At 36.8% G+C, this 26,583-nt stretch overlaps 2 protein-coding genes across 2 annotated transcripts in view; one reads left to right on the top strand and one right to left on the bottom strand.

Annotated features, from left to right (window-relative positions):
• The window catches only part of capn5b (calpain 5b), a 28,586-nt gene extending 4,650 nt beyond the window's left edge, over window positions 1-23,936 (top strand). The window contains exons 2-13 of the mRNA XM_052587434.1: window positions 429-601; window positions 7,785-7,916; window positions 12,259-12,467; window positions 12,578-12,770; window positions 13,709-13,902; window positions 16,665-16,742; window positions 17,782-17,977; window positions 18,088-18,210; window positions 18,351-18,547; window positions 21,153-21,274; window positions 22,939-23,075; window positions 23,248-23,936. Coding sequence (XP_052443394.1) covers window positions 437-601; window positions 7,785-7,916; window positions 12,259-12,467; window positions 12,578-12,770; window positions 13,709-13,902; window positions 16,665-16,742; window positions 17,782-17,977; window positions 18,088-18,210; window positions 18,351-18,547; window positions 21,153-21,274; window positions 22,939-23,075; window positions 23,248-23,430 — 1,929 coding nt within the window. The 5' untranslated portion in view covers window positions 429-436 and the 3' untranslated portion in view covers window positions 23,431-23,936. The remainder of the gene's footprint in view (window positions 1-428; window positions 602-7,784; window positions 7,917-12,258; window positions 12,468-12,577; window positions 12,771-13,708; window positions 13,903-16,664; window positions 16,743-17,781; window positions 17,978-18,087; window positions 18,211-18,350; window positions 18,548-21,152; window positions 21,275-22,938; window positions 23,076-23,247) is intronic.
• Window positions 10,361-11,191, bottom strand: ompb (olfactory marker protein b). The gene has a single exon (XM_052587435.1). It carries the CDS (start codon window positions 11,030-11,032, stop codon window positions 10,571-10,573), a length of 462 nt encoding a protein of 153 aa, XP_052443395.1. The 5' UTR covers window positions 11,033-11,191; the 3' UTR covers window positions 10,361-10,570.
• Window positions 23,937-26,583: the final 2,647 nt, after the last annotated feature.

The following is a 26,583-nucleotide window of genomic DNA, read 5'->3' as shown; positions in this document are numbered from 1 at the left end:
AGAGTACATTACATTTTACAATGCTCGTAAGCAGATTGCAGTTACTTTTTATGGATTACATGATTACCTAACCCTCACGGGAAAGTGTGCACCTTTTTACTTTCTCAAAAAAACTCATTCTGTATGGTTTATAAGCCTTTTGAAAAACGGGGACATGGGTTATGTCCTCATAAGTCACCCTCTGCTTGTAATACCTGTGTCATATCCATGTCATTATAAAAACTTGTGTCTTGATATGTCACAAAAACATGCACACAAACACACACACACACACACACACACAAATATTCCTGTTGAATAAGCTGATGAGATCTTTACCTGAGCTGACAGTGTACTGTGTCTGCACTGCATCTGTTTCACATTGCCAAATCTCTCTCTCTCTCTCTCTCTCTCTCTCTCTCTCTCTCTCTGGTGTTGTCCCTATGTAGGCTGAAAGATGTTCTCCTCTGTGAAGGCCTATGAGGGGCAGCAGTACTCCACCCTCAAGAGGCAGTGTCTACTGAGTGGACGTCTGTTCGAGGACCCCCTGTTCCCGGCCGTGGATGACTCCCTCTTCTACCTGGGTAACAGGATCGGCCGTGTGCACTGGAAAAGACCTGGGGTCAGTGCTCAGAACTAAAGTCTCACAGTTCTTCATTTAGCAGATGGCATAGAGAATGGGATATGCAGGTGGCCTGCATGGCTTGTGGTTCCCAGGAGGTTCTTAAACAGATTCCAGGTTGGAAAGATTTTGCCTTTGTCAAAACAGAACCTTAAATAATATGTTCAGTTTCTTTTGATGTTTATCCATTTACATTTCAAGTTAAATCAGTTGTGTTTGTAAACGCTTTTCACAATACATTTTGTTTCACAGCAGCTTTACAGAAAACCATGATGTTAATGTTTAGAATATTTTATTTTGTCTCCATCAAGAATGCATTAAACTGAACAAAAGTGACAGTAAAGACATAATGCTGAAAAAGGTTTCAAATAAATGCAAAAAAAAAAAGTGTAATACAGTTTACAAAAATATTAGTTTTTAACATGACAGTAAATTATTTTTGAGCAGCAAAATCAGCATATCCAAATGATTTCTGAAGGATCATGTGACATTGAAGACAGGAGTGATGATGAGGAAAATTCAGCTTTGATATCACAGGAATAAATAGCATTTTATAAAATAGAAAACTGTTTAAAATATCTCATAATATTTCTGGTTTTACTATATTTTGATCAAATAAATGCAACCTTGGTCTACATAAAATACTGGATTCAAAAACATTAAACAATCTTCCAACCCCAAACGGCTGACTTGTAGTATACTGTATGTAAGACAAAAAAAGTTAATAGTTAATTTCATAGTTAATGGTTTGTTAATAACGAGAATTGGACCTTAAAATAAAGTGTGACCATAATTACTTCTAAACGACCATGCATAAACAAATATAAGCCGTAGTCTTTGTCTTATAGTCTAGATGCTCAGCAAATTTTAAAATGGCACAGATTTACTATAAATAGGATACTGCTTATCATCAGTCAATATGTATATGTTGATCAGTAACATACAGTTGGTAATTCATCATCAGTCTGATCAATGATTATTGTTACTGTCAAGCCAAGGCAGAAGGAAAGGTCAGTCTGAAGCATTCATCCGTAACGGAGGTCTGTCATCCATCACCGGATGACACCACACAGAAATTCCAAAACCAAATTATCGTTTTTGTTTGGTTTCTGACTTTGTTTTTCTAAAAGTCATTGGACAGGCTTGTCCGCATACTTTTTTGACCATATAATGCCAATGTTATTTCACAAGGACACGTTAGATTTGTAAGACCTCATTAGCTGAGGGGACATCAACAGGTTTCTTGAAGCACCATGATGCTTTCCTGCGCATCATTGCTCTTTTCTGAGTTAATGATACATTGCATCTTCCTAAAATATATCTGTAACAATTGGAATCCCAGGGATGCTGTGTGATACTTCCCCCCTCTGTGTCCGTCTCGCCCAGGGGCATATTAAGTGTCAAGCCTGTCCAAGTCAATTATGCCTTTCTCTCAGTCACTCACTCCTGGAATGATGCCCGACCCAGAATCTCATTCGCACACACTCGTTCAAACACCCCAGTGAAGTGTTCCCGTCTGGGTCGTCTGAATTGCACCCACAGCAGCTCCTGTCGTCATTAATTCAGGTTATAATTGAGGCGGACACTACAATTGGTTCTGTCTGTACTGCAGTTCAACACTGCAAAGCTAAAATCTCCACCTTCTTAATGCTCACAGGAGCAGCACGGGGAATGTGGGAATATAGGGATCAAGTGCAGACAGTGCTAATACACATTCATTGTGTTGTAGGGATAATTAAGACTATAGAGACCGAATAATTATGCTCAGACTGTCTCTTCTATCTGAATTCATGCTTTTTTTTAGATTGCTTAATGGGATTGTGAAGAATATTTTGGACTTTTAAGATTGTATGAGCTTGTTTTTATCTGATTGGCTTAGTTTATTAATAGTTTAGTCAAACTCTGGTTGTCTAGCTAGGTATAAATGAACTTACTGTCTATGATTTTTTTTAATTCATTATTCTCCTCTGGATTTTAACGTCAACATGAAACACTGCAGAACAAGATTTTATTTTGCCTTTTTGGCAGATGTTTTTCTTAGTTTGATATAAAAAGTAACAAAATTATTATAATTTTTTTTCAGTGAACAGGTCTTAATGTCTTAAGACATTTTGCTTTTAAAGAAAATGTATCTTGATTTAAGAATGTTGAGATATTTTGTAATGCAAAACAAGACAAACATACTAAGTAAAAAATAATTTTGCAGTGTAATGTGATGTACCGTTTTTCAGAGTTTGTATGCTATTTAATACTGTCACCTTTAATAAATTAATGTTAGCAAACGTCAAATTGCTGGGTCACACTTTATTTTAAGGTCCAATTCTCACTATTCACAAACCATTAACTATGACTTTTGCCTCAATAAACTCCTAATTTGCTGCGTATTCATAATTAATAAGGTAGTTGATAAGTTTAGGTATTGGATATGAATAAAGATTAAATTTAATGATTAAATACATGGAAAATAGTCATGCAGAATGTATGCTTTATAAGTACAAATAAACAGCCAATATATTAATAATAGGCATGCTAATAAGCAATAAGTTAATAGTGAGAATTGGTAAATATATCAAAGTCTTACCAATTAATGCATACAATATACTACCATTCAAAAGTTTGGGTTCAGTAAAATTGTGTAATATTTTTGAAAGAATACTTATTTTACCACATGCAGTAAAATACGTGATATTGTGAAATATTGCAATAAAAAACTGTTTTCAATTTTAATTAAATGTAATGTATTCCTTTAATGCAAAGCTGAATATCCAGCAGACATTACTCCAGTTTTAATACAGTATGTTGATTTGCAGTTCAAGAAACATTTCTTATTATCAATGTTCAAAACATTTGTGTTGCCTGATATTAATGTGGGAACCATGATACATTTTTTCAGGATTCTTTGAGGTATGTTCAAAAGAGCAGCATTTTTTGAAATAAAAATCTTCTGTAATGTATTTGCTATCACTTTTGATTAATAAGAGTATCTAAAAAAATATACTGACCTAAACGATAAAAAGACTTCATAGCTATTTGACTAAACTAATACTCTGCATGGCCTATGTGTAATAAATTGGTTCCACAGTGGGGGTCGTTATATTTTGATAAAAGATTACAAAAAAATTGCATTATTTTTCTTTGGAAAAACATGCGCTGATGAATCAGCAGGAACATGTATTAAGAAAGTAAATGGGGCCCATTTTGATTCATTGCTGACTTCAATATCAAGGAGGATCCTAATGATTTGGCACACTGACATGTTGCTTGTTGTCCCTGAACTGTATAAATGAAATGCTCCTGACTCCATCCATGTTTGACGGGAATGAAGACATTGCCACAAATCACTCTGACTGAGTGAATGCCATTATGAGCTTTAATGCAGTTCACCACAGCTGCTTCATATTTCTCTGTCTTTTCCCCTCTTGGGTCCTTGGTCGTGCCTTTTTAACCATTTACCATCCCTCACTCCCACCCACTTCCTTCCATTTCTTGCCACCTCTGCTCTCCAAAGAGAAGAAAAACTGTGTTTTATGTGTTGAAGCTGGTGGAATGTGTGATAGACGGTCATTTATCCAGACTGGTGTCTGGACTGAGCTGAGTTTGTGTTCAATGATTCTGTGATTGGTCTGGTGGTCTGATCTGTCTTATCTGTCAAAGCTGGCCAAAATAGACTCATATTAGTCTGTGAACCCTCTATACATGAGATAATGTGCAAGAAACGCACACACATGAAATCTTCTAGCCCCAGGAGAGGGTTGCCCCCTTGGATGCCATTTTGGGCTGTGATTAAAAAGTGTGTGTGTGTGTGTGTTCGCAGAGGTGGCTGGAGTGGTGAGCTATAACACAATGACCTTGCTCTCTAATCAGTCAGCTCGCCCATCCTCTTAACCCTCACACACTCACCCACACACACACACAATAGCCACCAACCCACAGACATAGCACTGAAAATTCTCCACTGAAGAGAGCATTCACACACAAACAATATATTTTTTCTCTCTGTCATCGTTTTTGTCTCAGCGTCCTTTGTTCCATGAGTGAACAGGGTAGACAATGGACCTGTGAAGGATGTTAAGATATTATGTCCACTTTCAGTCTTTCTAGCTGTGAAAGTAATCGCCAAAACCTCAGAGACAAAATGCTCTTCAAATAAAGGTTGATGTATTGCACGCTGGAGACAAACGGTGGTGTTTTTTCAGCCCCTGAGACAAGAGGAGCCTATTAAGGTTCTTTATAGTATAGTCTGATTGGAAGTAGTCTATGAGCTGCCTATGTGGGAAGAATTTAAAGGCTTCATACACTGTTGGGGGAAAAAATTCAGGATTTAGCTAAAAAAAAAACGGTAAGCATGATATATCAGTCTAACTTAAATGTGTCATTTATTTTATCCAGTATTTGTTTATTTCATGTATTTTTATGGCTTTTTTAAAGCCTGTGGTGGCGTTAACTAGCAACATGCTAATGCCAGAGTGAACAGCTGTATTTGTTTTGTATTTGTATGTAAATAGACTAAATATGTCATATCTTTGTTTTATGAGGTTTATTTTAGTTTGCATATTGCGTTAGAAAATAGTAGAGAGCAAAGCAGCTCATTTGCAGCTGTATATATTTGTGCTCATGCTTTTTGTTTATATGTCTCTTTCTTTCTTTATTTTTCAATCGCTCAACTGTACACATACATGACATCTGTTCAGACAAGTGTTTCATTGTGAAGTCAGAGCGCTCTTGAAGTGCTTTTTAAATAGATTTGCTAGATTCGTGGCTGCTCACGTGTTAATCAGAAATCAGAATCCTAAAGAACTGTCAGAAATGAGAAGGCAGCAATGAATCAAGTTACCGTGGATTTGATATTTAATCCGATCAATGAAACCCAAAATGACCTGGCATTGCTCTTAGAGGGACGACGGCGCCTTCATCCAACTCACCACACCGAACCACATTTGTATTCCTCTCTGTTTGAGTCAAACTTTGACTGAATAACACTGTGTAATGAATCACAGAGTGGTAATATCAAAGGGTCTGATGGAAAATCAGTCATGCACTGTGATTGTATCAAGCTTTATGTGCAGATCACAAACAAAAACAGAGTTGCAGTGTCTCCGTCTGGGTTTCATGGCTCTGGCATAGAGAAGTGTGTTTACCGTATGCTGTGTGTTTCACCTCGTGAATTTGACATCATTGCACTCTGTTCTCACACACCGTGTGGGGGCATGATGAAATATCTCATCTCTAGTGGTTTGTGTGAGTTGTTGAAGGGGTGAGAGAAGCCCAGTGCTGAAAGAATGAAATGTGAGTGCAGGGCTGGATGTGTGCCGGATAGTGAGGAGAGTCCTCGCCTGCTGAGCCGTGGAAATGATTCCGGAGAGCACAATGTGAAAGACAAATGAGTGTTGTAAGAGAGAGTACATTTGGACTGTGAGAACATGGATTGTATACCTCCAGAGACTAGCCGTCCCAGGGGTGTCATGCTCCTATGGTTTCCGAGGGGATCCTGGCTCAATTTGTACCTTAGATGAGATAAGACATGACCATGAAAAAAAGACTTTTTAACAACTTACAAATTCTCAAAATAAGTGAAATTAGACTAGCAGTAATGCCTGGATTAAAATGTAGATTTCATGTACATTCTTAATTTTGATTCTTTAAATCTGAGACCAAAATAAATTTTCAGGTTTCTGAATTGCATGCAAGAAAAAAAGTGTATACTGCAAAATAATGACAAGAAAACAAGTCTTTCCATTAAGCATACAGCATTACTTGTGTAGTCAAACCAATCTTATCAACAGTGGAACCAGTGTAGTCCGATTCATGACCAAATGAATCTGATGAACATTTAAGTGAATCAAAACCATAAAGTGCAACAAGTGTAGTCTGATCATGAACAAATGATTCTTATGAACTGGTTCTTTTTAGTAAATCAGAACCATATAGCGGAATTGGTGTAGACTGATTTACAAACAAATGATTCTCATGAACTTGTTCATTGTGGTGAATCAAAACTATACAGTACTATACAGTGATATACAAACAAATGATTCGTTAACACTTTAGTAGAGGGACCAGTTCTCACTTTTAACTAATTGCTTCTTAGCATGCCTATTATTAGCACATTGGCTGTTATTAACACTTATAAAGCACATAATCTAAATCCTTAATCCTACCGAATACCTGAACTTAATAACTACCTTAATATTAATAAGCAGCCAATTAAGCGTTTATAGGGGTAAAAGTCATGGTTAATGTTTTTTTTTTTATATATATATAGTGAGAACTGGCCCTTAAAATAAAGTGTGACCAGTGAGTCTTATGAACTAATTAATTTTAGTGAATCAAAAAACCATACAGATGCTACTAGTGTATTCTGCTTCATGGACAAATGATTCTTAAGAAATACACTTTATTATTACTCCCAGTGATATATATTTTAGTATAGTAAAGCATGAGAAGTTATGTTATTTTTTTCCAGCCACGAGTTGTCATCGTAAGAATCACCGCTAAGCTTTTACAAGGCATTATGGGTTTGTTAGGTGCTTATTAAAGCATTTAGTCTTTTTCCAGGGCTCATTTGTGGTGACTCCTCTGAGAGATTGTCAACACAGAGGCAAAATGAGCTAAAGACTGTGAGTAGCTACATTCCCCTCAGCTTCTGTCACTGTGCCCGGTGTATGTCAGCTGTTTAAATAGACCTTTATGTTTAGGTCATGCAAAATCTCTGGGCTCTGTGTCCCAGTGGTTGTGATGAGGTCGGTGTAGAGGTGTGCTAGATGCTGTCAGAGCAAAGCAGAGTCATTTGATTTATAACCGCTTTCAGAACTGTACTGCTTCATCTAGATTCATAACTATTATTAAATTAATCAAAGAGCCTGTGCAATGCTTCTGTCTCCAACAGTTTTTCAAGTACTTTTTGTGTTTTACTCGTCCTTTCATTAATGAGAATAAAGCTAAATGTACCTATATGTTTTAGAACAAACTGCTTAGTTTTTGGCCATGCTTGCTGCAGTCTTTCTTAAAAGATACATTTGTGCATCTTAGCTATTAACACTGTGAATGCTTTATTTTTATTTTTATTTATGTTTTACTTCTTACTAATTACTCACTCTTATTCCTCTCTCTCTCTCTCTCTCTCTCTCTCTCTCTATCTCTCTCTCTCCCTCTCTCTTTCCCTTTCTGTCTGTCTCTCCATCAGGAACTGTGTGATGATCCTCACTTGTTTGTGGATGGGATCAGTGCCCATGACCTGCACCAAGGGCAGCTGGGAAACTGCTGGTTTGTGGCGGCCTGCACCAGCCTGGCTTCCCGAGAGTCACTGTGGCAGAAAGTAAGTCAGTACAGCGTGTAAACATGCGTCTATGCTGCATGTAATGTTCCCTCTGAGCTTCAGTGTGGCTGCTGCTCAGTTAGAATACCAGATACTAACAGATACCAGTACTCAGGAAAAATCTAGAGATTTCTTTAAATGAGAATTTCAAATGCTTTCAGAATTGTTTTGAATGTTTTGTTTTGAGTCCATCTTAATGTGCGCTGATGTTCATTATAAAAGTGCAGCTGTGAGAAGATTTACACGCAAATCCCCAGAACTGATTAATCTGCAAGATAATGAGAGCATTGCAGAATTTGGAGGCCATTATTATTATGATCTTGTGACCTTGATAAAAAAAGAAAAATAAATAGTGGGGGACATCAATCAATATATCAATATCAATATTATTTTTGTATTATAATATAACTATATTTATGATATTATAATAAAATAATAATGTTATATTGATAGATTATTTATTTTTTACTATATATTATTGTATCATATATTTCATTTAATTAATATTTGATTAACTGTACAAAATAAATCTGTATGTAATTTATTTTATTTTTATTTAGATCATTTATTTAGATTATTTAGAACTAAAATTTGTTCATACTGTATATGTGACATAATTCATATCATGTCAAACTAATAATGATTTAAATTAATTAACAAATTTACTTTTGAATTTTTTTTTATCAAATACAATAATAATATTTGGATTTGGTTTAAAATGAATTGTGCCTTGATATTATTAATTATACTTGATCAAATATTGATGTATGTATTTTATAACATTTAATTTTATGTACATTTTGTACATATTGTTCAGTGTTAGTTTTATTTTTTTAACATTGGTTCAAAATTCATAAATATGTACAGTACTACATCATTCTGGTAACACTTTAACATAGAGACCAATTCTCACTATTAACCAGTTGCTTATTCGCATGCCTATTATTAACATATTGGCTGTTTATTAGTACTTACAAAGCACATTCTGACCTTATTCTACATCCCTAATCCAACCCAATACATAAACTTAACAACTACTTTACTAATTATTAATAAGCAGCAAATTAGAAATTTATTGAGTCAAAAGATGTAGTTAATGGTTTGTTAATAGTGAGAATTGGACCTGAAAATAAAGTGTGACCATGATTATAGTATATACAATTATAGAATAATGTATGGAATTACAGAGCTCATTAAATAATATAAAATATCACTTTGTGGCTGAATGGTTTCCCCAATAAAAATTGGTTTTGCTCAGAAAGATAGTTGAGTTAGAAAAAATAGTTAAGTTTTCCCTACATTTATTACTTTTACTTGCAGATACTTGCAGAGGTTTCCCATAAGACCTGCGCTGTGGGATTTAAACATGCATTTTCTTGCATTTTTTGTCAGAATATCTTTTTGTTACCTTATATAAAGAGTGTGTTAAGCAGCAAGGAGGAGAAAAACAGTCTCTCTGAGCTCTATTAGCAGCTGTAGGAGGCAGCCTGCCATAGGATCTGTGTGCTCTATTAGGAACCATTACCTGATGATGGTTAAACAGGGAGAGATCCACTCACCTGTGGCTTCATGAATGCACACACACACATACTGGTGTCCCAGCTGGTGTAAACTATATTTCAGTTTCTGTTTATATCTTTATTGGTGTTAGACAGGTAAAGGGTGTTAATGGTTAATGATTTCTGAGCTGTTATTTAGCTTAAATGTTAAGCTTCGGTCCCCCCGCATCCTCCCCAGTGCGTGAAGTGTTTTCCCCTGCCTAGGGAAAGATTTCCTCTCCCCTAGAAACACACATCATCATGAAGGGGTTGACTTATAGGGCTTTCCCATGTGACTCCTCTCCCTCGTCCTGTCATTTGTTTTCCTGACAGAGTCGGGCATTGATAAATGAAGGTGTGTGTGCTGCTATCCTTGCCCCGTGTCTTTGCAGCAACCTTTTATCACACCCAATCACATGCACCCGGCATGGATACATACTCAAGGGCAGTGGTTATCTCAAGATGACTTAAAATAAGACCTAACAAGAATTCATATAAGCTAAAACAGCTAACAACCCTTAGAAGAAGCAGGATTCCTACAGTTTAGAAAGACATGGATATATGATGTAGTCTGATTTTAAAAATGTGATTTCCAGACCTGGAAAGTGATGAAAATGTATAAAATGTTATTACTCTCCCATAGACATTTGTATATATATATTTTATTAATATACATTTTTGTGTTTATACCAAGCTCAGAAATATTTGATCAGGTAGAAATTGTGAGTAAAACTAATTTTTTTTAAGCCAGAAAAAAACTGGAATAGTCTTTGAATATTATCGTGGACAGTGAAGAGCCTTGGGGTCTAAAAGATTGAGAACCACTGCTCGAGGGCATTGCCATTACACCCCAGTACATTCATTATTTAAAGAACTACAACCACTAAAAGCACAAGTTTTGTTTTATTCATGAATTATTTTGATCTTCTTGAATTATTAGTGCGATTTATCTTGAGTTACAGTCTCATCACGCAGCTAAACATGAACAATCAGACAGATAAAGCTTAAGATCTGGTCATAAAATCAAATTTTATAGGTCTTTAGGAAATTCATTTTAAACTACTTAGTCTGGGTTAAGTAGACTCAACAGGAAGCCGCCGTACGCTTAAAGTTCTCTCACTTCTGGAACTCAATGGAGCACTCGATGTTCTCCGGACTCAAGCCATCTTCAAAGGCGAACAGAAAATACATCACCTTGCGAACCTTGGCCAGCTCGGCTATCCTCTCGCCGAACTCCTGAGCGTCGGCCTCGTAGCATTGGATGGGATCTTCATCTGCGCTTTTCCAGAAGAGCCCGGTCGGTTCAAGGAGCTGACGGGTCATGAGGTAGGTCAGGTCGGGCGTCCAGAGCTGGGAGGTGGCGATGATGTTGAGGCGGCCGGAACTGGACATGCAGATGTTCCAGCGGGTGAAATCCAGGCTCTGTTCGGAGAAGTCCAGACGGTAGACGTACTCGTTGGACTTCAGTAGACGCTCTCCGTCTTGGCGTCTCTGACCTCGCTGCTGCAGAGACTGCACTCGCAGACGCATCATCTCCGTCAGCTGTGTATCTGGGTTGAACGTCAGCTCAAGAGACATGTTCCCAGTGAAGATGTTTTGAAACCTGACAGCTTAGGGCTTCTTCTTTCTCTTGTCTGTCCGGATTAGGCTTGTTATCCGCCGTGTGACCTCCTCCTCGCTTGGCTGATGTCTTCTGCGGTGCCTGCGTGCCACAGTGAGACTTGTGCTATGAAACCAACTTATTTCACAGTGGAGGTTTCTGTTTAGCTGTTTGTTGCTCTGGGTAACAGCAGTGCTGGGCTCTCCAAGAGGGAATTTGAGACATCTGTGTTTGCTACATGTGTTTGTTTCACATTCACTGTCGACAACTGAACAGAATTCACCTGCAGTCAGCATCACAATGTGTACCTGAGTCCAGATAATGGACCTGCTTCTCTTGGAACAATTACCACAGAGGTGTACTTGAAATCTAATCTCTGTTCTGTCCCAGAGGACTCGCTCAGGATGAAAGAGGGTTGTTCTGTACAGCATCCAAATCACCCTGGTGTTAATATTCAAGAAAATGCAGCTTTTTTTTTTACCTGCGTCTGTCTGTATTTATGAACTTTTAAATGTATAAGCAATGTCATGAACCTGACTCACAAAATTTTTGCATCTAGTTTAGTGCTCTTTTTCTAGGGTTTTTGTTTCTATATTTTTTCTTTTGAAGAAAATATCCTGTAAATGTAGACAATATTTTGCATTGTCATTAATTTGAGTTCTTTGACTAAAATGACAAATGACAAGAAATAAAATTGGGCTATGTGATAAAATATTATTTGTCAACAAAACTAATATGTGACCAAGGACCACAAAACCAGTCATAATGTTTAATTTCTTTTTATTTAGATGTATAAATCATCTGAATAAATAGGCTTTCCGTTGATGTATGGTTTGTTAGGATAGGAAAATATTTGGATGAGATACAACGATTTGAATATCTGGATTCTGAGAGTGCGAAAAAAATTTAAAGGGTAAAAATTAATTTCTTAGCAATGTATATTACAAATAAAAAATTGGCTTTTGATATATTTACCATAGGAAATTTAGAAAATGTCTTCATGGAACATTATTATTTTTTTCTTAATATCCTAATGATTTTTGGCATTAAAAATAATCTATAATTTTTACCCATACAATATATTTTTTCACTATTGCTACAAATGTACCAATGCTACTTAAGACTGGTGTTGTGGTCCAGGGTCACATATTTAGTTGTCACACAATTTTGTTCCTCAGTCCTTATCTTATTTTCCTATTTTCAGGTTATCCCAGACTGGAAGGAGCAGGAATGGGATCCAGAGAAGGCAGACTCTTATGCAGGAATATTCCACTTCCGCTTCTGGCGGTTTGGGGATTGGGTGGACGTGGTGATCGATGACCGTCTCCCCACAGTGGATAACCAGCTGGTGTACTGCCATTCAAATGATAGCAATGAGTTCTGGAGTGCCCTTGTGGAAAAAGCCTATGCCAAGTAAGCAGTTCAGCGGAAGCAGACGAATTCGAAAGGTCTATACAGAGATTAACATTGAAGTGGTGCGATAACATAGTGATGCTAGAAGTTCTTTCTCTATACCAATCAAGAGTTTATGGCTGCTATGAGGCCCTGGATGGTGGAAACACAGCTGATGCCCTGGTGGACTTTACTGGTGGTGTGTCAGAACCCATGGACCTTCTGGAGGGCCTGTTTGCTCAGGATGAAGTCGCCAGAAACCAGCTCTTTGAGAGAGTGCTCAAGGTCCATAATCGAGATGGTCTTATCAGCTGCTCTATCAGGGTGAGAAGGACACTCTTACTTCATTTCGGTATATTTTACTACAGTATACAATATAATTTTTATATTTATTAATATGTTTATACACAATGTAAACACATATAGTGTATATTATTGATCAGCATTTGTCTCACGTCTGTCAAGATTTGTATTCAGACACTCATCCATCTATTAATCCAGCCATCCATCATTTTTTTCTGCCTCCATTTATTTTCTTTCATTAGACTGTACCTTGCCAGACTCAAAGCAATCTTTGATTGTGTGTGACTTGCTTATCAATGGTCTGTGAAACCTTTCATCCATAGTGGGGAAAAAAACGATGTTTTTGAATCTCTTTATAGCTGGAAGTTGTTTATCTTCACTAGAATATCAAATAAAATGCCTCTCAGTCCACTAAGAGTACTCCATTGAGTGTTCAGCAATATTTAGAAATACATTTCAACAACATCATCTGATGTGCCAGACAGGTCTGTAAAGCAAACAGGTAATCTGGGGATAAAAACGGAAACAATTTGATCAAGTTTCACCACAATTTAAGGGATTTTGATCAAATGTTGAGGAGAAACTGTTTGCATAGATTTATAAATGTTCTGTTAAATACTTAACAAAGTCCTTTCATGTCCAAGTTTAGTCACTCTCTGTCCAGTCTTGATTATGTCGACACAATTATTCATGTCACAGAGCCTACACGTCTATGCATATTGTCAGCTTCATTTGCACAGCAAGCCCTCTGCTCATTGGAGTGTGAATAAATGGGCGTGGCTTGTCTCCTACTGATTAACATCACCATATTTCACTGTACCATGAAATAACGGCCCATGTTTTCATAATCGATAATTCACAGAGAGTGCATGTGCTTGCATTCTAATCCGGGATAAAGATTATTATGCTTTTGGATAGACTTGAAATTGATCTAACTGAAATGTATCTTTGGTGTACAGGCAACAACAATAGAGGACATGGAGGCAAGACTGGACTGTGGGTTAGTGAAAGGTCATGCCTATGCGGTGACCGATGTCCGCAAGGTCCGTCTGGGACATGGCCTCCTGGCGTATTTCAAGTCAGAAAAGCTACACATGATTCGCATGAGGAACCCCTGGGGTGAAAAGGAGTGGAGTGGGCCGTGGAGCGATAGGTGAGACTTTCCCCTCTTGGACTGGAGGTAATACAGATTCAGCAGGGGTATACAATCCTGTGGATTTTAGTTCCAACACACTCACCTAGAAGTTTCTAATGAGTCTGAAGAGCTTGATTAGTTGGTTCAGGTGTGTTTAATTAGGGTTGGAGCTAAACTCTGCAGGATAGTGGCCACTCCATGGAGCCAATAATCTAAATTAGAAAACTATGATTATGTAGATGTGTTGTTAAAGGATTGAATTATTAATTTAAAATTTAAAGGGGTATTTCGGTAAACATATTAAATAATTTTAAAAAATGTGCCTGTCAAAAGTTTTGGGAATAATTATAAAGAAACTGAATAATTTTTAAAGGTTATATAAAATACACAGTTTCACCTAATCTCATGTTAATCTTGAGTACCTATAGAGTAGTACTGCATCCTTCATATATCCAAAAAGTCTTAGTTTTATCATATTTATAAAAGAAAAATACAGCTTTCCGATTCTCCTGGAGGCGTGCGGTGGGCGGAGCTATAATACTGATGTTTCGTGTTGTTTCCATTAACATTTATTCACTTATGTGCTGATTTCCAACAAAAGACAGAAATCTGATGCAATTGTACTTACATGAATGGGGTCTTTTATCACTGGGACCGCTCCATGTTTCGACCTGGGCCTTGTTTATGAAACATTCGTCACTGAAATAACAAGAACACACAAAGGCACTACACTCCGTTGCTGACCCGGAAAAACAAACTGCATCTACTGTTCATGTAACGCTGGGTTCTTGGGGAAGCTGAATACGGTAAACATTCCCTCATATCCAAAAACACACTTATTTAGAGACATTCTCGAACAATCCTATGCAGCGCTGCCGAGTGCCGACGATTTCCTGATGAAGCACGTTGATATGCGCGGTCTCATTCTCCTTTGGTCAATGTGTGTGCGCGGGCACCTTTTCCGAGAGAAATGCTCATATAAGGAGTTCCACCATCATCTACGTCATTAGATTTTTTTTTAACTTTGGCCATGTTTAGCATGAGAATCCATCTCTTTAACACTGTGAATAACTCTGAATACATGAAACACCATTGTACCCCCCCTTTAAAAAAAAAAAAAATACCATAGGACATGATGGGAAATAAGGGAGCTAATGCCTTGTTTAGACTGTCAGTCCAAATCAGATTTTGTGCACATCCATTTGGAATCTGATTTTATTTAGCAAGTGTAAACCGCAAAAAAACAAATACAATTTCATTAAAGGGATAGTTCACCCAAAAATTAAAATTATGTCATTAATTACTCACCCTCATGTCATTCCAAACACATAAGAACACAGAACACAGATTACGTTCTTTTTTATGAAATCAGAGAGCTTTCTGACCCTCCATAGACAGCTAGGGAACTACCACTTTAAGTTTCAGTTCCATTGAATTGACTTTATTCAACAGTTTCTCCCCTTCCAGGTCAGTTTCCACCATCATTCACAAGAGTAACAATGAATGGTGGAGAAGACTGATTTTCATTTTTGGGTGAACTGTACGATTTCGACCTGCACTCACCAAAAGCACATTGTTTCTGCACCAACTGCCAGCATGTTTCCTACAACAATGTCTGACATTTTTACATTTTAAGTGGCAACAAAAAAAAAGTTAGAGCAGTCAGACTGAATCAGATTTTCAGAAATGTCATTTGAATCAGTGTTTGCAGACGTTGTGAAGTGCAGGTCGAGATAAAAATAACAATATACTGCTAGTCAGCACAGTTTACACTCCTCTTTAAATTTTGAGACTGGTGGAGATGGCAGCATGGAATAAAGCAACTTCATTGACACAGAAAAAAATCCAGATATTCCAGAAAACAAAAGAGGGACAAATCAAATAAGATCTGAACCATTGCTATACACAGTGTGGACAGCCTGTCATTAAGAATCTGATACACAGTAATCAGATTTGGTCTGACAGTGTGAAAGTAAGCCCTGGTTGCAAGCCAGACTTAAACCCAGATTTCCAAATGATCACCAAAATGCAACTTTTTGCGACACTCAGTTCTTTATAATCTTTACAAAAACAGAGTGAAAGCACATACAGAAATGATTTGTCCTTTTGCCTTCTCTAGCTTCCTGCAGTGTAGCACTATACATCCTCAGAGACTAGAGAAAACCATTTCTCTCCTTCCTCTTGAGATGATTTCAGTATAAATAACACATAGCCAAAGTGACTATTCTTATCGCTGACTGGTGTGAAATTGAGATATCAAGCCAGACAGGCTGGTATAAAATAAGAAGCTGCTGTGATTGAAACACAGAGGTCTGGGGGTGTTAAGACATCCACCTCCTTTCATTTAAATAACTGTGCTCTTGTTTGATGACACCTACCCTAAATATCCACCACTGCAGGGAGCAAACATAATATTAAAATGGGGCTGTGTAATTGCAGAGAGGAAAATCTTGACAATCCTTCTTATCAGTCTTTGTTTAAGTGCTGCAAAAGACAGGGTTATATTGGCCTCTGAATTATTTACTGTCTAGCCAGAAGACTCTTACTGAGGTGAAAGCAATCTTTCTTCATATTTCTGCTTGATGAATTATTTATTCTGGGCTTGATTAGAAATATTATACTTGGTGAAGTGCTCTATTTCTTTCACAAAATTCTAGGAAATCTTAGTTGATGGTTATGGACGCAGGCTGTTGTCAGTGAGTATAGTCGTGTGTGTCGTGTGTGAATGTTTATTTCTCCCAGTCTGGTGTACGATGAGTAATCACTGCTCTGTTTTGTAGCTCAGAAGAGTGGAAGAAAGTGAGCAAGAGTGAAAGAGAGAAACTGGGCGTCACGGTTCAGGATGATGGAGAATTTTGGTGAGGCTCGCTGTACTCTTATCTTCTAGATCAATCTAGATCATAGTGTTATTATCACAGATGGGTTCCAAAAGTCTAAGAATAGTGAAAATGCTTCTGTCTTGCATACAGTATATTATGTGTGTGTGTGTGTGTGTGTGTGTGTGTATATATATACACACACACACACACACACACACACAGTTGTTGTTGTTGTTTATTTCATTATAATGAAAATAACTAATATATGCAATAAACTAAACTTTTTTTTTAAATTGCTTGGAGTACTGGTTAAAGCATAAACAATTTATATACAATTTATTAATCTAGGTAATTTATCGATATATTGTTTATTCATTATATTATATTATATTATATTATATTATATTATATTATATTATATTATATTATATTATATTATATTATATATTAAATACTTAACAGTTGATTTGCAATTTGCATTCATCCAAAACATTAATCCAAAATCATTAACGTTAGTTACTCCATATGATGGACTAACAATGAACAATTACTTGCATTTATTAATCTAGATTAATGTTAATTTATTTGTAAATCTATGTTAATGTCACTTAAGAAACATATTATTGTAAATGAGGGTTTACATATGATACAGTCATGTTAATTAAAATATCTTGTAATGATAGTAATGTATTAGTATATATGGAAATATATAAAGAAAGCTATATTAAAACAGAAAATATTGTAAAGAATACTTCTCATTGATAGTTCATGATATAATGCAATTACTGATATTAACTAATTGAACAGTTTTGTAAAGTATTACTTTTTAAGGGTTAAATTGTTATAAAATACAAATAAAAAGCAGATCAAGTGAACAAAAATAATTTAGAATATCTTAGTGTTTGTTGTTACCCATTTTGCTTCAAAACCTTTTTTTGTTGTTGTTTAAATCCTATTTTTTATTTATTTTTTTATTTTAATTTTTTTACTATTGTTCCCCAATGCATCTGATAAACACCTTAATTCACCATTTGTCATTGACTTCTGTTGCCCAACTGACTGTAAATTGTTTCACCAGGATGAACTTTGAGGATTTCTGTCACTACTTCACCGACCTGATCCTGTGTCGACTGATAAACACATCTTACTTGAGCATCCATAAGACCTGGGAAGAGGAGGTGATGAGGGGATCCTGGATCCACAGAGATGACCCACTCCGCAACCGCGCAGGAGGCTGCATTAACCATAAAACCACATTTCTGCAAAACCCACAGGTCAGTGTGCCTGTGCGCATCTACCTTTTTTAAATGTTGTTCTTATCCTGAAGGCATTTGATGCTCTGGGTCTTTATTGGACTGAGTTTAATGTATGTTTATGCCCGCAGTATGTTTTTGATGTGAGAAAAGTGGAAGATGAGGTGCTGATCTGCCTGCAGCAAAAGGAACGCAGAGCTACTCCAAAGGAGGGCAAAGGCGAGAACCTGGCCATTGGATTTGACATCCATAGGGTACAAAATTACATTCCAACACAATATAAACCTTCACATCTGCCTGCAGATAAAGCCAGTAATTATAAGAACAAAAAACACTGTATGGTATCCTGTCAGTCAATGTTCCTGTCTTGATCAAGCAACTTTTCTAACACCAGGTGGAGTTGAACAGGAAATACAGAATGCACTCGGCTCAGCAGAAGGTCGCAGGGTCAATCTACATCAACTCTCGCTGTGTCTTTCTGAGGAAAGAGTTAAAGGAGGGTCGTTATGTCATCATCCCCACAACCTTTGACCCAGGACAAAAAGGAGAGTTCCTACTCCGAGTCTTCACTGATGTGCCTTCAGACTGCAAGTAAAGTAGCTTCCAAAAAAGTATAGACCACACTTGTTGCTTATTAGCATGCATATTGTTAGCATATTGGCTGATTATTCTTGCACATATTAATTTTTTATTCTACATGACTATATTCTAGATCCTGTAACCCTACCCTATAACTAAACATAACTTCTCAGTCACGTATGGTAACCCTCGTACTGTGATGGAAGGAATGGAGACAAGTTTTGTGTCAATTGAACGGCACTAGGGGTCACTCTTGGGAGCCCAAACATCTCTGACATCTTTGAGAAAAGGCCATTAAAATTGGGTGTGCAGAATGTGCATAGCTGGCCATGCCCCGAACATCTGGTGTGTGATGACATGCCTATCTTGGGACTCAGGTATGAAGCCCGTGCTGAAGCGGTCTCATATGCATCAGTCCCAGTGGTGTGACTGCGGCTAAGGACACCATATGCCCCAGGAGCCTCTGAAAGTTTTTGAGAAGGAATGCTGTTCTCTGCTTGAGTGCCCTCAAGCATTTCAGCACCGACTGGGCACAATCCTGGCCTGCAGTCATCGTAATCGAGTCCAATTCTAAACTGAGAAAAGAAATACTCTGCACTGGATAGAGTTTGCCCTTTTCCCAGTTGACCCAAAGTCACAATCGGACTAGGTGGTCAAAGATCCCAGACCTAGCCCACACCTATACAGGAAGTATTTGATGGCCTCCATTTGCTTCTTCACCGTGGAGAACTGCTATGCAAATTCTTCCACGGTTTCGCCAAAGAGACCAACCTGTGAAATGGGAGAGCCAAGAGAGCATACTTTCTCAGCTTCCCACATCTCAGCCAGGTTGAGCCATAGGTGTGGTTCCTGGACCACTAAAGTGGCATTCCTGCAGTACCTCTGGGTTGGGACCACCCTCATGCAGCTCTTTCAATGCTTTGGCCTGGTGGTCCTGCAGGATGGCCATAGCATGCAGGGCGGACACAGCTTGTCCAGAATGTGCTGATGGGAAGTGCCTCGCTAGCAGGGCACAAACCATCCACATGTGCTACCCAAACACTGAATACAATTGAAAAAAGGAAGCAAATTAGGATTAATTATTGATGGAAAAATTTCCTAGTTAATAATGAATATAATCTAAAGTGTTACTTATATTATAGAATTTATTAATGATTTGAATTAGCTTTTATTTTTTGCTAAATTTTCATTTTGATTTTAGTATTTTTAGTTTTCAGTGATTTTTATTTTTATTATTATCTTCATATTCTTTTCAGATAAAGATTTATCTTATTTTTTTAAGTTTAAGCTTTTAACATTGTTCTTTTAAAATGTATACATATTTCGAAAGGGGTCCTATTATGCTCTTTTACAAAGTCTTAATGTTGTTTTGTGGGGGGGGGGGGGGGGTTACTAGAACATGTTTGGAGGTTCGAAAAACGCTAAATTTATCACAGAATTTACATTGTTACAATACCTTTCTCCCTACCCTGGCACAAATGGCTCGGTCAGTTCTGGGTTTGATGAAGGCCCGCCTTCTGAAAAAAAAAAATGTGACATGATTGGTTAGCTGTCCCAGTGCGTTGTGACTGGCGAACAACTTAGACAGTATTTCCATGCTCCAGTATAGTTAAGGATGGTGTCAATATTACTATATCAATTTGAAATGGATTCAGACCCCAAAGAAAATGAGCAAGAGGATCATGCAGAACATTTGCACGCCCGTTTATTGCAAGAAATATTAAAGTGGTAACTAGGGTTGGACTGATAGACGATGGCTGATAGACATCATGATGTTGAACAAGCAGCAGTACTCACCACACATTTGTCAGTGGTGCTCAGAATCTACAAATCATTTGTCATCGTCCTCAGTCATCTCTCATACTTACTCTGTTTATGTGGTAAGTGAAATTTTATGTACTGTAATGTAATAGGGAACTGTTAGCAATTGTTGTTTGTTATCCATGGCTTTATGAATATGGATTCCCACTTCGGGCACACCCCCACCCCCTGAAAAATAACTGCATTTACTATGTACAGATTATTGCAATGGTAATATGTATTGCGTCTATGAAAAAAATTCTGAAATTCAGAAGGTACTGAAAATATGCATTGCTGTCAATTTTATTAGGTATTTATGAATAAATGTATGTATTACAAAATATGAAGTACTTATTCTTCATCATCTTTAATTGACATTATTCTTTTTTTTATGAAATATCTCCCTTTAGACTTGGCTTTGAGGTTTGTAACTCTGTTGCTCTTTTTTATGTCCAAAAAATACACACTGCACACTTACTAAAATTCCAAAAGTGAAAAAGCATAATACGACCCATTTAATATTTAACTGTAATGTAATGGCTGACAATTCATATTTGCCATGACAGGAATAAATTAAACATTTTAAATAAAATCAAATAGAAACGTTATTTTAAATCGCCGTCAAGTTGTCGTCAAGTCAACATAAATTGACGTTTTTTAAGTTTTTCATCTAATGTTACTATTAAATTTGTATATTTTAGATTTATTTTTGGTTTAAAATCAACAAAATAGATTTTTAGTTGTTTGAGATTAAAATTTTGTTAACATTAACAACACTGGTACCTTGCTGATATCATTCCTGCATGTGTTTCCTTAGAGAATTAACTCTGGACGAGCCTCCACAGACATGCTGGACTGGGATGTGCGGTTACCCTCAGCTGGTCACCCAGGTGCATGTGTTAAGTGCCGAAGGCCTGCAGGGCCAAGATGCCAATGGAGGTATGTCTAGTATTTCTATATACAGTATAACAGATATATTGCAGTGTGTTTTTAGAGAGACAAAATCCAATAGCTGAAGGTCAGCACTTTTTTATTTACCTTAATAAAGATTATAATGTATCCTTGTAAAAAATATATTCTTTCTTCTGGATGTGATTATACTTATAACAATGTGCAGTTGATTTCTTCTAATGGACCCTGAAATCAGGGCTCTATAATCTGCAGTCATTTGCATTTTTAAAATGTAGTTCACACAAAAATGCATTTATTTTTATTTTATTTTTTTCATCATTCAGTGCAGTAAATGACTTTTGGTGAATTATTCCTTTAATCCATTATAGATTCAGACACATATGCTGCTTAATAAGTCTAACATTTTTACATAGAGAAATCTCTTGGCCACACACAGAGCTACAGTGCTTGATCTCCCACAAGACACTCTGACTTCTGCACTTGAGGTACTGACTTAGCATCTAAATGTATCTCCCTCCCCTTATAGAAATGTGATCAGATTAATCTGAATTCTGAAATGTCTCAAAATCGGTCACACTTTATCTTGTTAATTTGTAGGACTGAACAGTAAAAGTCTAGAAATCATTATCATTATTTTTTTAAATACATGTTTTTGGTGTGACTAGCTTTACTTAATGCTCCAGTGTCTTTAATTCTCTAGTGTCAGTTTGTTTCCTTTGTTACACCTCAGAACTCTGGTTTTAGATTTGTGTTTATTAGTGACACTTTCTTATGATAAAGCATACAAATCACAAATAACGAAATATGCAAAGACAGTCTACCAAGATAAAATCCACAACAATTGCAGAGATATGACAGTGAGTCTTTTATAACATGTTAAGTGAAAGAATGTATGAATGCAAGGATTTTTATGGAGGTTAGTTTTTTTTTGATGATGATGAAAGGTTAGAGTTGAGTTTGTTTGGTTGTTCAGAGAAAACTGGTGTTTTCTCCACCTGAGTAGTAACTTAGCAGTGGTAAACAGGTGGGATTCACAGTGGTGATGAAAATATACAGTAATGATGGGAGAACTGGGGGAAACTGAACTCCGATTCAGAGCGAGCTATTTTTTATTCCAAAATATTTTTATTTTAGTGCATTTGCATTGTTTTTGCTTCCATATGTGCACTACAAAATGCATTTTTGTAATTTATCAATTTATCATAGACATTTATTCTAGATTTGTTTTCAGTGAATATATGTCAAATATAAATATATACACTACTCTTCAAAAATGTGGGGTCAGTAAGACTTTTTTATTCAGCAAGGTTGCATTATTGATTAAAAGTAATTATGGCAGTAATTATATTTATAATGTTACAGAAGATTTAGTTTAACTGCTGTTTTTATTTTTAGTAATGCCTGCCTGCTGAAAATTCATTTGTAGTAATATACAACAATATTACTGTTTTACAGTGTTTTTGATCAAATAAATGCAGACTTGGTTAACATAAGAATAAAGAATAACACTTAAATCAAACAGAAATATTTGGTTAAAAGTTGTTTAAATATTTTTTTATTAGATAACAAAATGACTGATTCCGGAAGTATTTTTGCAGTGTGTCATTGGAAGAGATAGCATATCCATGCTTTGAACGATGTGATATAAAGTGTGATATAATGTGTCGCTGGCTCATGTCTTTTTTTTTTAGCCTCTGACCCATATGTGATCATCACCTGTGAGGGGGAGAAGGTTCGCTCCCCTGTGCACAAAGACACACGCTGCCCCAGTTTTGACGTTAAAGGAATATTCTACCGCAAAAAGCCAAAGGAAGGCATTCACATCGAGGTGAGTTGGAAGTATGTAATTACATCTCTTCCTCTTTCAGTCTTTTCCACAAACTGCTACAGATCTCCTCCCTGTACTGGTATTTACACTGATCTGTTCCTCTCACCTTATTTCTGTTTATCTTCTCTATTTCTCCTGCTTAACCCTCCTGACTGCTCCATGATGAACTCAGATCTACAATAAGAATGTGATTGTTGACACCTTCCTGGGTCAGGTGACCCTCTTTAGTGACCCTAACGACCGCCAAGAGCAGCACACGGTCTACCTTAAAGACAAGGGTAGTCGTCAAGACAACAACCTTCCAGGAACGCTGACTGTTCGCCTGATCACCTGCACCACTTTAAACAACATCTGATCATGCATCCTTCCACTTCACTCTCTCAGCTTGTGTTCCTCGTCCACCCACAATGCCTTTAGCCCACATCATTTTCTACAGATTTTTTTAAAAATGAACTGTTAGTTCAAAATGTAATTCTGTCACCATATCATATCATTTCAAACCTTTTGCTGTTATTTTTTCAGTGGAGCAAAGAGGCATAAGTTTAATAAATCTTATTGATCACATCCATAATGCCCTTAAAGGTATAGTTCACCCAAAAATGAACATTCTGTCATTATTTACTGAAGCTGATTATACCTGGGGCTACTTTTTGAGCAATTTTGTTGTTTCCCACTGAGAATGGGTTAACATTTTTATCTGGATATCTTAGATTGGTTGTGGGCCCTGTGTCTCTCCTGGTTGCCCACTGATGGCAACATTGTTCAAAAAGTTGCCCCGTGTATCATCAGCCTAATCCTCAAGTTGTTCCAAACCCGTATTAGGTACCTTTCTTCTGTTAAACACAAAAGAAGATATTCTGAAGAATGTTCACAACCAAACAGTTGACGGTAGCCATTGACTTCCATAGTATTTTTTTTCCATTGTATGGAAGTCAGTGGCTACCGTCGATTGTTTGGTTCTTCAAAATATCTTCTTTTGTGTTCAACAGAAGAAAGTAATTTGTACAGATTTGGAAAAACTTGAGGGTGTGTAATCGGTGAACTATCCCTTTAAAAGTATAATTAAAATAGTCAATATGGTATTTTTTTAATCTTTTGAAGCCATGTGAGGCATAGACCTTAGTCACAGTAGCACTACATTAAATCTTTGACAGGAATGAAAGAATGAAAGCAAGGTTGTGAGGGATAGAGGTACGGTGTGTTACGGTTGTTTAACATCATACCGATGACAAAACGTCTTTCTCAAAATATTTCAGTAGACAAAAACTCCATAAAACTGTTTTAGAGTTGTGAAGATGATTATGAACACATGCCATTGTATAGACTATATACCTCACAGCCTCATTTTCATCCATGTTAAATTCAGTATGGTGTCTAGTCTGACTAATGTCTGTAGACTAAAATGTAAGCCATTATTCAGTGATAATCTTTCACTCCAATGAGCTTTTATCTTGAGAACTACTGTGACTGCATTGAATCAGTGAGTTGAACTTGTTCAGTTTAATACACGAACGAATCGTTCATCCTTTGAACCTTTTCTTTTTAGTGAACCGTTTAATCTGATTCACAAATCAGTTCTTGAGTTCTAACTGAATGACTTCAGATCCATGATTCATTCATTCACCTTCCCATGGTTCTCGATTTAACGGTTCAATGGAGTGGAAGATTATAGGTGAATAACGAAATGATTTCAATTTCGCTCGATATGGCTATCGTTTCAATTCAGAAGATTTCAGATAAGTTATATGGACCACTTTTATGATGTTTGGAGCTCGACAGACTGTTGTATGAAAAAATAGCTGCATTAAGCTTCCAAAATGATTCTTTCATGTTCCAAGTTTGCAACACGATGATGAGTAAATCATGACACATTTTTAATTTCTGGGTAAACTATTATTTTAATTCCACCCAGTCGTGATCAGATAATGTAATAATAAAGGGCTATGCATTGTGTTCGCATGAGTAGTTGAAGTGGTCTAAGGTAGAAGTAGGTCCTTTAGGAGTACTAGTCACATGATCGACCACGTCCTGTCTGCCAAAACACTGAATGCAGCCCAACCCTGAGAAATGATTCAAATTTGATTTTTACCTTGTCTGTCTTCCTATCCCTTCTCTCCTCCACACATTCAGTCATCACATACTCAGTCAGTGTCAACATGTGTGTCCGTTCACAGTGACATGGACGTCCACCTGATTACAGAGACCTTGACTTTAGCAAGACCTGATCAGCTCTCATTTAGCTGAAAGATTTCAGTGACCTGTGGGCCGCAGCGGGCTCCTCTTTGGATTCTCCGGGTCGTGTCGCTTAGCAACAGGAGTCTGGAATAGAGCCTGCTGGAGCGTGAAGACTCCAGTGGACTCACAATACCAAAAGCCCACCCGGACTATCTGCCATGCCATTCTTTGCCTGAATACATTGATGGGCATTATAAAAATGCCTGGAAGTTTGATCAGCATTTTAACTTTGTGTATGTGTGTGTGTGTGTGTGTGTGTGTGTGTGTGTGTGTGTGTGTTTGGGTGACCAGATAGTTCTACATCTCGACAAAATTATATTTAAGATGACATTTTTATTAATATTAGCTTTAGTTAAAAAGCTGTTATTATTAGAAACAAGCAGCACTATTTTGGTTTTTAGTCATATTTTCAAGTAGCATTAAGCCTCATTTTAATTTTATTTTATTTTAGCTTTCAAACCAATTTTATTTACCAATAACAATTACCACTCTGCTTCAACCCAGTAATAGAAGTTATTCCATTGTCCTCACAATACTAAAAAGTATTGTGCAAATAATTGCACAAAAAAAAAAGATGACAAATTAGAAGTTTTATTGGCTGCCACTTTTACAAGTCATTGTAAAACATCAAATGGAGAAATCTTAAGCTAAAAATATTTCCCTTTATTTACAACATGACAGTTAACGTTTAAGTTTGACTCATTGTAGTGTGACCAAAAGGTCAAATATATCCAAGCCTTTTTATATAACAGTGTTTATTAAATTTACATCTGTTTTTAGACCCCTTTGAGTTCAAAACAAGTAGCAAATCAGGCCAAATTGTGCTTATATTGTATTAACAAGCATGTATCCCTATATTGTTATTGTAGTTGTCTGGTCACCCTAGTGTGTATGAGTGTGTGTGATCCACACTCAAAGTAACCTAAGGACCATTAAAGGTTATGCATGTTTAAATAAAGGGAAAACTCTTTCAGTGCTAGCGGTGCTCAACGGATGAAGAGCAGGCCTTTGGACCCACAAATATCTCTGGGTTTACCTCACCCTTGCTCTGAGGAACGCGAGACTGGCGAGAAACAAGGATTTGTCTGTGTCTTAATGACTTTCTAGTCAGATTCCTGCCAAACAGCATGTGCCATTGTTTGAGATACGCAACAACTGCTGCACGATTGCATCAACAGATATTCTGTACTTAAGAGAAGATCCCTCATTTTTTTTCTCTCAACTTCTCTTGACGATGAAGAACTACACTTTAACTACAGACACATGGTGATTA

Source organism: Carassius gibelio, chromosome B21 (genome assembly GCF_023724105.1).
Source record: "Carassius gibelio isolate Cgi1373 ecotype wild population from Czech Republic chromosome B21, carGib1.2-hapl.c, whole genome shotgun sequence".
In the NCBI taxonomy this organism is placed as follows: Eukaryota; Metazoa; Chordata; class Actinopteri; order Cypriniformes; family Cyprinidae; genus Carassius; species Carassius gibelio.
Note: the sequence above shows the minus strand (reverse complement) of the source record. Positions and strands in the feature narration are given on the sequence as shown.